At 55.6% G+C, this 15,277-nt stretch overlaps 9 protein-coding genes across 9 annotated transcripts; 2 read left to right on the plus strand and 7 right to left on the minus strand.

Moving 5' to 3' along the window:
* Window positions 1-15: 15 nt before the first annotated feature.
* BAUCODRAFT_77518 (uncharacterized protein) lies at window positions 16-1,347 on the minus strand (the record flags this gene model as incomplete). The annotated part of the gene is made up of 2 exons (XM_007681786.1): window positions 16-254; window positions 327-1,347. The coding sequence occupies 2 exons, from the start codon at window positions 1,345-1,347 to the stop codon at window positions 16-18; spliced, it is 1,260 nt and encodes a 419-aa protein (XP_007679976.1).
* Window positions 1,348-1,620: 273 nt separating this feature from the next.
* BAUCODRAFT_253807 (uncharacterized protein) lies at window positions 1,621-3,635 on the minus strand. Its single transcript, XM_007681805.1, has one exon. The coding sequence runs from the start codon at window positions 3,562-3,564 to the stop codon at window positions 1,876-1,878; it is 1,689 nt and encodes a 562-aa protein (XP_007679995.1). The 5' UTR covers window positions 3,565-3,635; the 3' UTR covers window positions 1,621-1,875.
* Window position 3,636: 1 nt separating this feature from the next.
* Window positions 3,637-4,520, minus strand: BAUCODRAFT_253934 (uncharacterized protein). Its single transcript, XM_007681806.1, has one exon. It carries the CDS (start codon window positions 4,291-4,293, stop codon window positions 3,853-3,855), a length of 441 nt encoding a protein of 146 aa, XP_007679996.1. The 5' UTR covers window positions 4,294-4,520; the 3' UTR covers window positions 3,637-3,852.
* A 55-nt stretch (window positions 4,521-4,575) lies between these two features.
* BAUCODRAFT_37456 (uncharacterized protein) lies at window positions 4,576-5,796 on the minus strand. The gene has a single exon (XM_007681575.1). The coding sequence runs from the start codon at window positions 5,770-5,772 to the stop codon at window positions 4,747-4,749; it is 1,026 nt and encodes a 341-aa protein (XP_007679765.1). The 5' UTR covers window positions 5,773-5,796; the 3' UTR covers window positions 4,576-4,746.
* Window positions 5,797-7,143: 1,347 nt separating this feature from the next.
* BAUCODRAFT_253760 (uncharacterized protein) lies at window positions 7,144-8,005 on the minus strand. Its single transcript, XM_007681807.1, has one exon. The coding sequence runs from the start codon at window positions 7,939-7,941 to the stop codon at window positions 7,354-7,356; it is 588 nt and encodes a 195-aa protein (XP_007679997.1). The 5' UTR covers window positions 7,942-8,005; the 3' UTR covers window positions 7,144-7,353.
* Window positions 8,006-8,237: 232 nt separating this feature from the next.
* On the plus strand, window positions 8,238-8,925 carry BAUCODRAFT_125558 (uncharacterized protein; the record flags this gene model as incomplete). Its single annotated transcript, XM_007681808.1, has 3 exons — window positions 8,238-8,418; window positions 8,599-8,684; window positions 8,761-8,925. The coding sequence occupies 3 exons, from the start codon at window positions 8,238-8,240 to the stop codon at window positions 8,923-8,925; spliced, it is 432 nt and encodes a 143-aa protein (XP_007679998.1).
* A 334-nt stretch (window positions 8,926-9,259) lies between these two features.
* On the minus strand, window positions 9,260-10,165 carry BAUCODRAFT_51868 (uncharacterized protein; the record flags this gene model as incomplete). The annotated part of the gene is made up of 1 exon (XM_007681711.1): window positions 9,260-10,165. A coding segment is annotated over one exon (906 nt), but the record flags the coding sequence as incomplete, so codon positions are not given.
* Window positions 10,166-10,496: 331 nt separating this feature from the next.
* BAUCODRAFT_125560 (uncharacterized protein) lies at window positions 10,497-14,205 on the plus strand (the record flags this gene model as incomplete). The annotated part of the gene is made up of 2 exons (XM_007681809.1): window positions 10,497-10,658; window positions 10,717-14,205. The coding sequence occupies 2 exons, from the start codon at window positions 10,497-10,499 to the stop codon at window positions 14,203-14,205; spliced, it is 3,651 nt and encodes a 1,216-aa protein (XP_007679999.1).
* Window positions 14,206-14,536: 331 nt separating this feature from the next.
* On the minus strand, window positions 14,537-15,271 carry BAUCODRAFT_151005 (uncharacterized protein; the record flags this gene model as incomplete). The annotated part of the gene is made up of 2 exons (XM_007681810.1): window positions 14,537-15,034; window positions 15,083-15,271. The coding sequence occupies 2 exons, from the start codon at window positions 15,269-15,271 to the stop codon at window positions 14,537-14,539; spliced, it is 687 nt and encodes a 228-aa protein (XP_007680000.1).
* Window positions 15,272-15,277: the final 6 nt, after the last annotated feature.

A 15,277-nucleotide genomic window follows, 5' to 3' on the forward strand; every position in this document is an offset into this window, starting at 1 on the left:
ATCTGCGAAGAACGATCACCGACCCAACCCCTGTAAGACCACGTTCAGCAATCCTAGAAACGTCATCCAGAACCACAGTTCCCATCCAGTCGAGTGTAATGCCCGTATCATGAACCCGGCTGACTTGCATATGCCTTTGGCTCTGGGAACGGCTATCGCATCAAATGCGGTCACGGCAGATTCGATGTCTGAAGCACTGAGAAGCGCTTCAGCCAACTCGACGCCGTCCATGAGTGCCAAGTTGGCTCCGTTGCCTGCGTATAATCGTCAGTACGTCCGGACCCACATGCACGCGAACACGACTGAGTTGAGAAGCAGCAACTTACCGGCGAAAGGACTGGCAGCATGATTACTGTCACCGATGTATACGACTGGGTTGGTTGAGATCTCCATATGGGTTATTGGCTCCTTCACCATCGCATTGAATACCTTCAGCGTGGATGGGTTGGAAGCATTAATAATTTGGCTGAACGGGTCCGCGTAGGCGTGTCCACGGGATTGCGCCTCGTTGAGTAGCTCGCCCTGAGCGGCCTCTGCCTCTTTACCGTACATTTCTGGTCGAGGCTGAGCTGCTCGGTAGGTGACCGACCATGACACACTCGTCTCGTCGATCGGGAAAGTTATCAAGTTGGTGCCTTCGCCGCTGACAACGGGTCCAGAGCCCTCTCGTACTTCCTTTGGTACACTGTGCTTCGGGAAGCTCGAGATCGCTGATATGATGACGGCGCCGGCGAAGCTCAGCTTGTCGTGAGGTCGGAGGGCAGCTCTAATCTTGCTGTTGGCTCCGTCCGATACTATCAGCAGATCGCAAGTGTCAACGGAGCCATCACTGAGCGGGACTTGTATCCTGCCGTCGTCCAGTCGCACTGCTGACTCGCAAGCTACTCGCCAGTGCGCGTCTGCACTCTTCGGCAAGCCATCCACTAGGACTTGCCGCAGCTTGCTTCTGGCGACGCGGAATCTGTCAATGGGAAGACCATCCGGAGGCACTCGTGGACTCGTCTTGTTGAAGAACGTTCGCCAACGAGCATCTCGAAGCTGGAAGTGGCAACTCGGATTGAGTACTGCACTGCTGGCTTGGATTGTCTCGTCTAGAAGGCCGAGCTTTCGCAGTGCCTGTAGACCGCCAGACGCTTTGTCGCTACGCATACCCAGTGAGTAGCCCCACCTCTCAGGCGGGATTGTGCGGTCATCTCGCTCGTACAGCGAGACCCGTGGTGGGTCGATATCAGACGGCCAGCTGCGAGCAAGTGCGCGCACGAATGCTAGACCAGCGACACCAGCACCGGCGACTATGATGTGTTTGCCTGCAAGATGATGGGCACCTCTTGTATCGCTCGTCTCCATGTCGTGTCGATGCGCCATCGTTCGTCACGTGAGTTGTTGGTTTTGTTTGTCGAGTTGCTCACCGCTTACTTCGGGAGATGCACGTCGTTGGCGAAGCGTTCGAAGATACATATACGTCGTGACAAAGAGCCAGCGACGTCAACTGACGGATAGCCATAGGTCCGGCCTTCCGTGAAGTTGCCCGTCGAGATGGACCTCTAGAAAGGTTGAAGTGCAGCCATTGGGGGATTGCTCGGCCGAACACGTGACAAAGCGACATCTTCGGAAGCTTTAGCACATGCTCGGCCGACGGCTCGTTATTAAGCCTGCAGCATTGCTGTTGTATCTATGCTTCAAAGTCGGGACGCAAAGAGCCGGAAAGACGTCAATAATAGTAGCGTGAACGCGTTCGCGACTCAGTCTCTCGCGCAGCGCGCTCAAATCTCAGAAGAGGGATGGCGGTACTGTGTCAGACACCGCTGCGGTCTCCCAAAGCTGTGCTGAACGTTAGGCGCGTGGAAACAGGCTCCCAATGTTCAAGCAGATCACTCATGCATCCTTCGCCGCATCCACATCTCCATCTTGCGTAAACCGTTCGCTTGCCTGATCCTTCCCCTTCTTCTCAAGCACATCAACCCACCCTTCTCCCCTCAATGCACTAATACCCTTCCTCCCTACTGCGCTATCAATCGCACCGGGGCGCTTCTCATAGACCACGTTTAGCAGTGCCAAGCCCGCCGCGAAGAGCAAGACATCGCCATTCTTAACACCTCGCCACCAGCCGCGCTTCTTCCCGACTTTGTACAGACTGTCGATCGACAGTCTTGCACTGTAGGTGAAAGTACTTCCTTCGTCCCTTCGTGCAATGAAAGCCCATAGCCCGCCTAGAAAGCCACCCAGGAACCACCGTTGAGTTGGTAGAAGAGTACGTGGGAAGATGTTTGAGAAGAGGCAGATACTAGCCCAGCTTGTCCCGATTGCGCCGGTGATGAACAAACTAATCCGGAGGATGCGCGCCGCAAGCCGGTTCACGAATGGAATGGGGCTGTTTAGTAGCTTCTTGTACGCTAGTAAGGCGAAAGCGCCGTAGATGAGAGTGAAGTACTTCGTCATCGTAGGGAAGGCAGCAATCCAGTACTTCAGGTAGACGCGTCCGCAACTAGGATCTTGAGGGTGAAGGAGAGCGCAAGACGTGTGAAGAGTGCCGGGGTGTGCGGGTGCTGTAATGGGCCTGACCTTTGACAGTGCCATTCCTGATGGCAGCGGTGACTTCGCTTGTGGGAAGAGGATTGGCGAGACGAAAGGCGGCCAGCGGAGATTGCTGAGCTCGGCCAACGCATCGACTATGTCGAAAGTCGTTGGCCATGGCTTGCCTTCCGCTACATGGCCTTTGGGTCGCAGCTGAACGTACTCCGGCGATCGCGCGAGAATGAAGCGCCCGTAGCTTTCCGGAAAGCATTCTCGGTCGAAGACGAAAGCGTGCAGCAGCTGACCGCAGGCAAAAGGCATAAGTAGCCAGCTGCCGAACCACCACGGCTTGCGCGGCTTGCCGGTCTCGTCTTTGCTCCAGATGAAGCCTCCCTCGTCAAGTGCGTTGTAGCTGGACTCCAGAGACCGAGTAAAGACGTAGATAGCTATCGTCATCCGGAGCTGGTCGGCGGGTGATATGCCAAGGAGTAGGCCGGCTAGGGAAGCACCTACGGAGGGTGTGTACACTGAAGTGAGTAGCTTTGTCACTCTCGGATTGCGCTTGCGAAAAGAAGCTGCGTTCTCTTCGAGCAGCGCACTCCGTAGATGGCGGAAGAAGCGGTTCAGCAGCCGGTGGAAGAGCAGTATCGTGGAGAAAGATAACGCGATCCTCGCATTGGCATAGCGAGGCTTCGATGTCGCTGCCTTTGGTGGCCGTTGTGCTCGACTTGCCAGCTTCTCCGTAAGCGTCTCCCACCCCTTCAGCCCAACGTAAGCCGCAACGAACACGCGAAGTGCTGCCCGTAACGCTGCGATGTTGTAGTCGCCGTTCTCTGTGCTGCTCTCCGTGATCTTCTCGTATCGCTTGGGATCGGGAGTGCGCTTTTGTACCGGCGTCGGGGCTCGCGATATGATATACTGGTGAAGGAGCTCATACTCACGGGAGCTGAGCGAGTATCGAAGTGCAGTTCGCGTGATGGGGTCGATCGGTCGTTTCGCGGCGCTACTATTGGAAGAGGCAACAGAATGCTTGCGGTTGGGGTGTGACATGTCTGTTACTCTATACTTGAGTGTATGGCAGTCGTCTAGTATTGACGAGAATGTCTATCAACACTGATTGTTGGTGTATCACGGGCCCATTGCGCATGGCGCTTGAACGGGGAAAGCGCAAATGATCAGCCTCGGCTCCAGCTCATCACATGCGAGCGTGCCTTCCCCCTAGACATTGCACTACTCGCCCACACTGTTCCACTCTCTTGGTTACTGCCCGTCGTCCATCACATAGTCAACGAGGGCGTCGATTCACTCGTGAAAATATCTATCCTCGTAGTTCTCAGCCTATTGCTCGGCAGGCGTCTCAGCACTCACGATGTGCTCGCTTTGCATAACACCGTTGTGGTTGGTGAGCCAGTCCGCAAGAACGCCCAATGTTAATTCATCGCTGTTCCACGTCTTTCTTTCTATTCGGAAAAGTCTGAAGGGCTCACGGGCGCGCACTGAGTACGCGATGTCAATCCACCCTTCGAAAACGACCTTAAGCTGGATGGTCATCGATACCACTTTCGTCTTACGCCACGACTGGTGTTTGCTCCTGGTATACTCATTCTGATGCCTCAAAGCGTTCCTCCTACGAGCGGCGACGAGAAGCATGTTGGGATCCTTTTCCGGCACCAAGTTGAAGACGATGTATTGCAGTGTTGTGAGCCTTGTCTTTCCGGCCAGCAAATCATTGACTTGCGCCAGATGCTTGCTGGCTGCCGGCTCAATGAATCGGCACATTCTGCGCTGGTCATGGCAGACTCCATAACGGCGTTGCGGAACGACTTGCTGACTCGCTGTACTGTGTAGAGTTGTTTCGTGGCAAGGTGTACGAGTATATTATCGACAAGCTCTGAGATAGCGAGAGCCTTCACTTTCGCATTCTCCATCTCGACAATGCGCAAATGTCGCCGAATATGGCCTTCACTTTCGCATTCTCCATCTCGACAATGCGCAAATGTCGCCGAAAATGGCGTCAACTTGATATCGATGAAGTAATAACTGGAGAGAGGTGCTTGAAGGGCGTTCAGAGCAATGTTGCCTGCGCACAGGCTTTTAGCTTTTCCAACCATTCACACGGCAGGTACATGAACCTGATCTATCGCGCCGCAGGTGCGTTCAACGTATCACAATTCACGAATGCACATTGAATTTGGGGCATGTCCTCAGAAATCGTTATTATGACCAATAGAGTTATGGATACTTGCCCCAAGTAAAAGCGTCCTCACCCCTCTCCTTCGCCTTCGCCGCCTGCTCGAAATCACCCAGAAACAACCACTTCACTTTCTTCCCAATCCCCTTCTCGTGCCAATCATTCAGTGGTTTCGGATAGAAATCAAACTGCGCCGGATCCACAACAGCATCGTCATGCGCGAGCAGCAGCAGAACATTCTCATGCGCATCAAACTCGCCCAGTCCGTCGATTGTCCAGTCCGCTACCTCTTTGTCATGACTGAGCATGCTGGTGACGTAGTAGAATGGACGAGTCGAGGACCCATGCGGGTTGACCTGCTCCAGAAGATGGCCGGGACAGATTCCCTGGCCGCGTCGACGAGGCGGAGCGGGCGTCAGCTCTTTTGGGAGCGGCGTGTACTCGGTCGGCCTGAACTCGCCACCGTGATGTGAGGCGTCGCCGCCCATGAAGATGAAGGTCGGAGGATCAGCGGTTGTGCGAGCAAGGCCGCACATGTGACCAACGCTGTGACCGGGTGTGTCTAACAGGTAAAAGCTGCCGTCGCCGAAGTAGTCAACGGCATTATAGCGGCCGATCTTCGAACCGGTGCCTTCTTTTTCAAAGTTGATCTCGCGAACATTGCGGCCTTCAAAGTCTGTCTCCATCAGGGTCGAATCTTTCCGCTTGGGGTAGCCAGGTGTATGCGCTTCCATGAAACCTGGTCCAACAACCAATCCTGTAGACCCCGGGAAGGTCGATGCATCTCCAACATGATCCCAGTGATGGTGGGACCAGATGATGGTCTCGATCGCACCGCCTTTGACATCGATACCGTTCTCGGTCAGAATGGTGGCGACGTCTTTCTCGACCTCAATCGTCCAGCCAAGTTCCTTCCATTTGGGGGCTGAAGGTAGGACGTCCCAGTCCTTGCGGACACCGAGGTCGAAGAGGATGGGCTTTCGGTTTGGATGTTCGATCAGGAAGGAAAAGCAAGGTCCGAGAAGGTCGGGGTGGCCTTTGTAGTCCGGTTGCAAAAAGATTCCCATGGGTAACCGGAGACGAGATGTACTGTGCGGTTTAAGCGTGGTGATTAACAAGCTGTTTCATCGACGGCCTACCTTACCTATCGATGCATGACACTTTCACGGTAGACTTCGACTCTGGGATGTGAAGCGCGGGCGGTGCTTTTGGGGCGACCATATACTCGACGTCCGCCATATTGATGTTGGTTGCCAGCTTGTCCACGTTTTCGAAGCAGCAGAGAAAAATGTAATATAACAATACGAGAACGCAATACTCACCTTCTCTTCTCGTCTATCAGCGAAGCGCATGACGCAAGAGTGGAAGCTTTGTTCGTCCGTTATCGTCCGAGCCATCAACATTCGGAGGCGAACTGGGGGCATTGCCTCCATTTTGTCCGCTATGCAGTATACGCGGCTATGATGCTGAGCGACAAAGCTTTCGAATCGGTGCAGACATCGGAAGTACAGCAGAAGGCGGAGACGGAGAGCGCATTTTCGTCGAGACGGTCATCATCAAGGTGAATGCCAAGCCGAGATCCTCCGCCCGAATGCCGGCCAAAAGTTCAGTCAGTGTCTCCAAGACAGTTTGCGCAAACACAGCGATGAGCTATCATACGCCACAACCTCATATGGCATACGACAAGCGCAGTAGTTCTGCCGGTATAAATGCGGTGTTTGACCCTCAACAAGCATAGACTTACACTCTTGACTTACGGTTCATGCCGGCATGTCAGCATGCAGCATGAGCTGGGCACTTTCCAGCTCCTTCGATAGCAATAATGGGGTGTTGCACGATGCCCGCAATCCTCCTAAGCCATGAGGCATATCTATACACGACCAAGAACGCCTTGGCAACAGAACCTTCCTTAAACGAAAGCTGTAACTGTCCGCTTCACTCCTGATAAGCCTACGGTACACTGTCACACAGGCGCAGAGCAAGCAACTCTGGATCACAATTAAGCCGGAGCGCCCTCTTGAGCACCGGGCCGTAAAGGTTTGGTGTGGGTGGAGGGGGCTTGACTATGGTTGGTCTTACAAGATACGGACGAACTGTAACACTCAGTAATGCAACCGACCAATTTTCGTCTTGCAACAAGTGGACTGCAGTGCACGGAGTAGCGACTACCATTTGGGTGTCGTTCGCAGCCCTGCTCATCTCCATTGCAATGCCGATTTGCGAGCTCATCACCGACTCTGCTGTCCCCTTATCTCGACTCGCTCACCTCTTCGACTCCGACTGCATTCCGCAGTCACCGCTCGGACATGCCTGGTTTTCTCCGCTCAATCTATCTCGACCCTTCACTCTCGACTTGCGCTGTTCCCACCGTCTCTGTTGGAACTTGCGGGCGCGACTAGTGCCTTATAATAGGCCATCTGCGCCTATTCCGTCAGAAGTCGTTAATCATCCTGTACCACCTTTCTACTACCCCTCGGTACTCGAAACCTTCACCGGCAATTCTCGCGCTAGTTCTCATGTGCGCAGACACTCAATATGGGTCCTTCCTGCCTCTCACAGTAGTGTATCTGCCAGTGGGTCAAGTGTAACTTGCACTATCATGCGGTCTCTAGATGAGTGGTTCGCGGCCATGCTTGGTTGACAGCCTTTCACTTCAAGACCGTATTCGCGTTCCTCAACGCCAAGTACTCCTGTATCTGACCCGTAGACAAACCCCTCACGACCTTGAACATCTCCGCATTGTAGTAATTCAAGCCCGTCTTCGGATCCGTATACGTCGTGGGCAAGCCCGTGATATCGCAGTACTTCTTCTTGGGCTTCTTGCTCGGCGCAGCTTGGATGCTCGTATATGTTACGCTGGGTCCCGTTGACGAAGTAGGTAGACCCACGCTCAACGTCGCAGCGGCGCCAGTGCCGTTGCTTTGCTGGGCGTTCTTCTCCAGTACCAGACGGTTGAGGTCCTGGCTCCCTTGCGCTGGGTTAGGGTTCAAGCTTGCGGATGCCGGGTCGCCTTCTACAGTGGTTTGGGGAGTCACTGCGCCAGAGTTTTGCTGTGTGTTCAGGACACTCTGCTGAGCGCGCTGGGCTTCGGAAAGGATTTGCTTGAGGTTCTTGTTGCGGCGTTGTGGTGCGCGGTAATGGGGGTTACGGAAGGGTTTGGGCACTTTTTGCATGTCGAGGGCGTCGAGGAGGGCGGCATGAGTTTCTTCGTTGGAGGCGGTGGTGATGGGCGCCATCGCATCTCGCGCTCGTCACTCGCCGATACTATTCGGGAAGACTTAGTCGTGAATAATACCAACAGTATGCTCAGTGCGACTCGCATCTCGAAAGCACGAGCCATCATCAGCTCTCGGAGCGGCGGCTCCCGGCTTCCGGGGCTCGAAGTCTTGGCAAGCTGACACCGCGGCTTCTCCCGGCCGAAATCTGCTGCCAAGCCCAGCGAATCGCACACGACACACAACAGCGCCAGCAACAACCACCACTACCCTACAACTCCACCGACGACGCATCAACACGCTTCACAGCCGCCACCATGTCGGCTCCTCAAAGCGTGCAATGCTTCGGCAAGAAGAAGACCGCCACCGCCGTCGCGCACTGCAGGCAAGGAAAGGGTCTGATCCGAGTCAACGGCAAGCCGCTCTCGCTCGTTGAGCCGCAGATTCTGAGGTTCAAGGTGTATGAGCCGGTGCTCATTCTCGGCCCGGACAAGTTTGGTATGTCTTCCTACGGCTGGGTGTGAACAGATGGGGAGGGCAAGAGCAAAAGGTGGTGAAGGTGGAGATGCGGTGGGCGTAGGATGACATGAAGGAGTGATGGGTTATGCGGGACAAGGACGGCGAAGAGAAGAGGGTAGCGAAAAGAAGAGGCGTGTGCTGACAGTCTGTGATACACAGCCGATGTCGACATCCGCGTCCGCGTACGCGGTGGTGGTCACACCTCGCAAGTCTACGCCATCCGCCAGGCGATCGCAAAGAGCATTGTACGTTTCGCAACAATCAAGCGACCAGCCTCTCCACATGATTGCGACTAGCACTCTGTCTAACGCATTGGTATAGGTGGCATACTACCAGAAATACATCGACGAGCACAGCAAGAACCAGCTCAAGCAAGCACTCGTCGCCTACGACCGTACCCTCCTCGTGGCCGACAACCGCCGGTGTGAGCCGAAGAAGTTTGGCGGTCCGGGTGCGCGTGCGCGCTACCAGAAGTCGTACAGATGAGCGGGGAAATTGTCAGAGGGAGAAGAGGGACATGGTGCGGTGCGGACAGGTTGCATTCTGCGGCGACGGCGCAACGGAACGCTTCGCGGTGCGCTTTGTGCGTGGCTGTGGTATATGCTTACTGGTGAGGATACGGTGAGCCGCTGCAAATAGCAGGGTATCATGATTCGAACAAATCGACCACGCCGAACATTTCAGCGCCGGACGCCTCGCTCTGAAAAACACGCCCAACCATAGCCATTCAGACCTCTTCGGCACCCTCTTCAGCCTCACTCTCCTCATCCACCATGCCATTTAGCGTTCTACCACCGCCGCCTCTCCTGTTGTCTCCACCACGCGACCCGTTCGTCGTCCTTCTCCCACACTTCGCCGCACTCTCGCCCACAGGCAGCGCATCTCTCCACGCCACTTTGCAAACCGGACACTGCTCTCTCCCTCCCTGCGCACGGAACAGATTTCTCACGCAGTGATCGTGCGCTCGTGCGTTACAGTCCAGGTCCGGACATCGCTGGCCTACTGTGACGATCTCTCGGCACGCAGCACAGAACTTGATAAGCTGCCTCTCACCCTCGTCATCGTCGTCCTCGTCATCGTTCTCGTCGGCGGGCTCATTGTAAGTGTCCACCAGCCAGCCGCGGAGTTCCATCAGCGTCCTGGGAGAAAGAGAGTAGTACCCTCGTCCACTCAATTCGAACCAGCCTTGCTCCACCAACAACTCAAGAACCCTCTCCGCCTGCGACATTGTAACCCCGTTGTCCTTCGCCATAGCCTGCATCACCTCATCATTCCCCGAATCTCTCCTCCTCTCATCCGCGTTCGCTGCACCAGGTTTACACAACCTCAAAGCCTGCGTCGAACTGACTGCCATCACCTCCTTCTCCCTCGTGTTATTCGTGTCGAACATCGCATCCAGAACCCTCTTCACAAACCCCATCTCCTCCGCACTGAAAGTCGTACTCATCTGCGTGAGGGCATCACTACTCGTATTCACGAGCGCCCATACCCGCTCCCTCGTGACCTGATGTCTCGTACTCCTGATCTCGAGATCGAAGGGTGAGATGGCGGTGTTGAGGGCGTCGATGTAGTTCGTGAAGTCTTCCTGGGAGACGTCTTCCGGCAGCGTTGGACGGGCGGGGTTGGAAGCGGTTTCGATGGTGGAGATGAGTGGTTTGGCTTCAGCGTAGGTCAGGCATTGGCGGGAGAGGAGGACCTGGAGAAATGCGCGATGGGTGTTTGTGTACGCTGAGGGAGACTCGTCGTCGTCGGACATGTTGGCAAAACTGTTGGTGAAGCGATCGTTTGGTGTGAGCGGTTCTTCGTTGATTAAAGGACGAACTTCAACGCGTTCACAGCGTTGGTGCACGCGTTGTGGCTTTAGCAAGACCCCTGTTTGATTGAAGCTGCACTGCAATATTGATTGAAGCTGTATTGGAGCATTGATTGATATCTTCTTCGGGCCCCACCCCCGCCTTTCGGCTCAAACGCGCTCCGCGTCGACGCGTCTTCCGTAGATTTGATCCCCGTCAAGCAGACGATGAATATGAGTTGGCGACGACATTGACGACAGGGCGATGGAGTTGTGGGAGAAGAGCGAAACGGTCGATCCGGAAGTGCGCGCATACGTTTACTCGCTCGTCAATGTGGTGGGAGGCAGCTCGGCGTACGATGATACATACAGCATTGGCGACGATGCGCTGGCGGCGCTGAACGATATCTTGAGATGGCTGCGATTGGTATGATATCCACAAATGGTAGATGTATACGATGTTCAAGGCTGAAAGTGCGTTATAGTACGACGAGAAGCTCAACCGATACGATGTCAAGCGGTGCCTCGCTGAAGCCAACCTGGTGCAAGGCGATCTGCTCGAGATACTGGCATTATGGCCCGAGACGGCGACGGACAACAAGCTGAGAGGCAAGCTGGCGCTGGCGTGTATACAGCTGCTCGTACCCTTGACGTGGCCCTTGGACCTGGAAGATGAGAAGGCGACGGTGAACCATCACCGGCATCTGCCGTATCTGCAACTCGCACAGGTTGGGTACAAGCGCGCCGTCCTGCACTATGAGCACGCCGCCATCTTACGGACGGCTGTCCGAGTGGCGTTGCCGTCCATGACACAACCACGCCGAGAGCGGAGTAAGCGGGACGAAGGTATCATTAAGCTGGTCATGTATCTCTTCCGTAATGTGGCCATGATCACCCAACCGCAGATGCTACCCTCGCAAGGCGACGAGAACGAGATCAGCCGCTCGTCCACGATCGACGTCTTCCATGAACAGGACGTCTTGAACTTACTGCTTACGATTGGCTCCGGCGCATCGGACGACTTCCAGGATGAGGATGTTGTCTTGCTCGAGATCCTTTTCCATTTGTTGAAAGGCATCGACCCGAAGAAGCTCTTCATGCACGATGAGCAAGTTCAACACCACGAAGCCGACGAACTCCGAATGCTGATGCAGAAGGAGCGCGACATGCACAAAAGCTATCGGAAACACGCTCCTTCCCGCCACAACCGCTTCGGCACGATGCTTTGGGTCAAGCGCGGAGACGAGAAGCTAAGTACAGTCACGGGCCAGACGAGCATCACGAACGGTGATGCCACCCTGCAGATAATGGACGCGAGCAAGAAGTGGAACAAGCCCAAGCATCACGGCAAACATGCGGGTCTTGAAGAGCTCAGACAGGCCGACTTTTGCCAACGCATTGATCTGACGGAGACGGCACGGAAGCACCTCCGCAGCTTCGTCGAGGACTTCCTCGACTCAGGCTTCAACCCTCTCTTCTCCGGCCTCCGAAAAGCTATTGCAAGTGAAGCGGACCGTATAAGCCCTACCCACCAGCGCCACTACTTCTACCTCATCTCCTGGTTTCTGGCCGCCGAACGCGCACGTCGGACAGCAACCACGTTCACACCTCCTCCGACCTCTGCAGGAGAAGAGAGCACATACGCCTACATCGCCGCCGTCCTCGACGACCACACCTTCGCCCTGATCAGCCGAAGCATGCAGCGTTACCTTGACGAAAAGTCCTGGCTAGACTTGCACACCACGCTCTTGGCCTTCACCTCCATCCTCCTAACAGTCCACGATATGAGTGAAAGTCCAGATGAAGAAGACCAAGAGATCGCAGAGAACATCCAAAATCGCATATTCTACCACGAAGCCACCCACGATCGCATCGTACAGATATTGCGAAGTTACAACAACCAAGGCCTACCCTACCTCGACGCAGTAACGGAATGCGTACACGTCTTCGTCCGGATGCTGGAAAGGTACAGCAAACAGAACGCCGAGCTGCAAATCCAGTCGAAGCGGAGGGCGCGGAAGAAAGCACGGAAAGCCGGTGTCATGCCCAACGAAGACGACCAAGAAGCCGATAACGAAGACGCTCGCGAAGCTCAACTGACCGCAACAGAGCGCAGATTCGACTTTGCCCGCTTCAGCTCCAAACTCCTCACCCAACCGTGCCTCAACACATTCCTCGCTCTGCTCCAATACCATGCCGATCTTACGCCGGAGCAGCTGAAACGGTGTCATCGCTATCTCTACCGGCTGGCGTTCAAACATGACCTCGCGATCTTGCTCTTCCGAGTCGACATCCTACTTCTACTACACAAACTTGTAAAGGGACCCGGGGGTTTGAGCACAGAGAGCCCGGCGTTCCAGGACTGGGACACGCTGGTCCGGCAGGTGTTCAGGCGGTGTGTGAGGTGGATGGAGAAGGAAACAGAGGGTGAGGGGTGGAAGGAGATGTGTGTGGTAGAGATGCTGTTCAGCAAGATTCCGGCGAGCGTGTATTACCTGCAAAACGGTATTGAGCGAACGGTGGAGAGAAGGGCGCCGAGACCGCCTGCTCAGCTAGGGTTCAAAGCGGGCGTGAGCGAGGTGATGAAGGTACCCGTGGCTGTTACCCTTCTGCTGGAGCAAGGAAAAGCCGATGCAGTGCAGTGGGTTAAGAAGGAGATGGAGCGAGCGGTGCAGGAGCGGACGGCTTGGGAGGATATCAATTCTGCGGTCGACGAGGGAGCAGGGACCGAGCGCCCACCGCCCCCGCCCATTTTCCTCATCCCAGACACGGAGGAGCGGAAGACGCAATTGTTCAAGGACAAGCATCTGCGTCTGTTACTCGCCACGCTCGGACTGGAAAGGTTAGGCGCGAGCGATGATGTGGACGGGACGTGGCTTTTCCCGGCTGAACTTTCGACGCAGCGGCTGAGAGAGGGGGTGGAAGCGATCGCCAAGACCGAGTTTGATCCGCCGACCGGGTTTGGGGAGGAGGGGAGGGCGGCGGCAGATATGGTGAGGAATCTGTCCTCCTCTGCCGTCGCTGTCGTCAGGAGAACCGCGAACACGTACTCAGACGACGACTCTGCCTCCTCCGGAGACGAGGCGGAGGCGCTCTTTCCGCCCAACCTCCGCTCTCCTCGCCAAAAAGACGACGAAAGAGTGCCCAAGCGCCGTCGCCTCACCAAGCGCAACCGCACGGAGCTTACCGAAGCCGAAGTAGACGCCAAGGCGGCGGAGCGGAGCAAGAAGGAGCAAGAAAGGCAGGGCAAAATCAAGAGTGCGCTTTACGTCACGAAGAGCGATGATGAGAGTGATAGTGAGGCGGATGCGGAATTCTTCCGGTTGGAGGAGGAGAGAAGGAAGGCTACGAAGGGTGTTATCAACGGTGCGCTAACGAGGGAGACGGAGAAGAAGAAGAAGAAGACGACAGGAGGGGAGGCGATGGGGAAGAGGAAGAGGGCGGTGGATGAGGAGAGTGGAAATGAAGACGAGAGTGGGATTGGTGAGGAGGATGAGAGTCGGATGCGTGAAGGGGATGCGGAGGCGGAGATGGTGCTGAAGAAGAAGAGGAAGACGCTACCGTTTGAGGAGGAAAGTGATTCCGATGCATCCAACGTGGATATGGACGTGGGGGACGCCGTTGGGGACGAGGATGTCATTACCAAGCTGTCTAAGCGTAGGGCTGTTACCGAGTCATCATCTGAGGCCGAGGATGTCAGTGAGGATGATGCAGAGGGAGAGGAAAAGGAAGAGACGTTTTCTACTTCTCCCACGGCTGCGGAGAAGACGACCGGACCCCGGGCGTTGGCTGAGGTGAATGGGAATGTTGCGGCAGGTTTGCGTCATGGCGGGAGAACGATTGGACTTGGAGACAAAGAGCGTAATACGCTGGACCAGGACGAGGAGGATGAAGATGATGTGCCTGTTACGAAACCACTACGGAGCAGTATCCGAGGGCGGATTGTGATTGCGGATGACGAGGATAGCGACTAGCGGCAGACGTCTTCCTAAACTCGCATGTATACGTATCTGAAATCCGATCTCAGTGTCGGCCGATAAGCATTGGGAGAAGCGGATCGAGGTCTTGTTCGGCTAATGTAAAGCCAGCAGTGGTTTAAATACACTGTTTGCATCCCTCCCACCACGAGCCATGATTCGTGTCCGCACCATCACGGCGACCCGACGTCACTGTTATCGACAGTCAGCGTACACATCAGCGCGCATACGCCTCTGCAGCCCTGCCCACTCAAGCTGCTCGGCTGGCACAAGCACGCCCTGCTTACGATCACGGCGGGTTCACATCCTTCTCCCCGCTACCACCCCATCACGCTGCCCGGTCGGTGCTGCCACTCGCCGCACCTCGACCAGCAGTCCGCAAGCGCTCGTTCAGTTCCGCCCGCCCAATCTTCTTGCCTGGGACATGCAAAGTAGTGCCGTCGCAGTCCACTGCCTTGCCCCAATGCTCGAGCATCACCTTCTCCAGCACCCTTGTCGCCTCTCGTGCCGTTGCGATCGTCCTGCCATTGGTGAAGATGCCCTTCACGTCCCCTTCGTTCGCTGGCCCGTGGCGGCTTGTGAAGGCACGTTCACTCCTCCCGAATTTGGCGTGCCAGAGATCTTCAGCAACCGGAGGTTGCGAGAGCAGCGTGTCGCGGCGCAAATTGCACCCTTGCTCCTGCCTTTGAAGCATCTCCAGGATGCCTGCACCGGTGGTGAAGAAGCTCCTCTTATAAAACCATGGATCCGGTAGCACGAGCGAAGGGTCAAGCTGGCTCTCACTCAGTCCGCGGTAGGGTTCGTACTCGACGTACCGGTTGCGATCCTTGAAAGGGAATTGTTCGGCTCAAGGATCTCGGAAATGTCTTTGCACGGTTGTAGGAAGAGCTTCTTGCGTGCGCATCACGCTGTTTGAGGTAATGATCCGCTTAGTCATGGCATGCCAGCGGTGACAGACGAGGGCAGCGGCGAAGACGAACGTTCGCACATCCAGAGAGGCGAGCATGAGCTCAAGAAGCTCGTTGACATCGAGCGCTTTCTCCATTGCAACGCTGGTGGACATGTTGTT

The sequence above is a fragment of the Baudoinia panamericana genome, assembly GCF_000338955.1.
Source record: "Baudoinia panamericana UAMH 10762 unplaced genomic scaffold BAUCOscaffold_12, whole genome shotgun sequence".
In the NCBI taxonomy this organism is placed as follows: domain Eukaryota; kingdom Fungi; phylum Ascomycota; class Dothideomycetes; order Mycosphaerellales; family Teratosphaeriaceae; genus Baudoinia; species Baudoinia panamericana.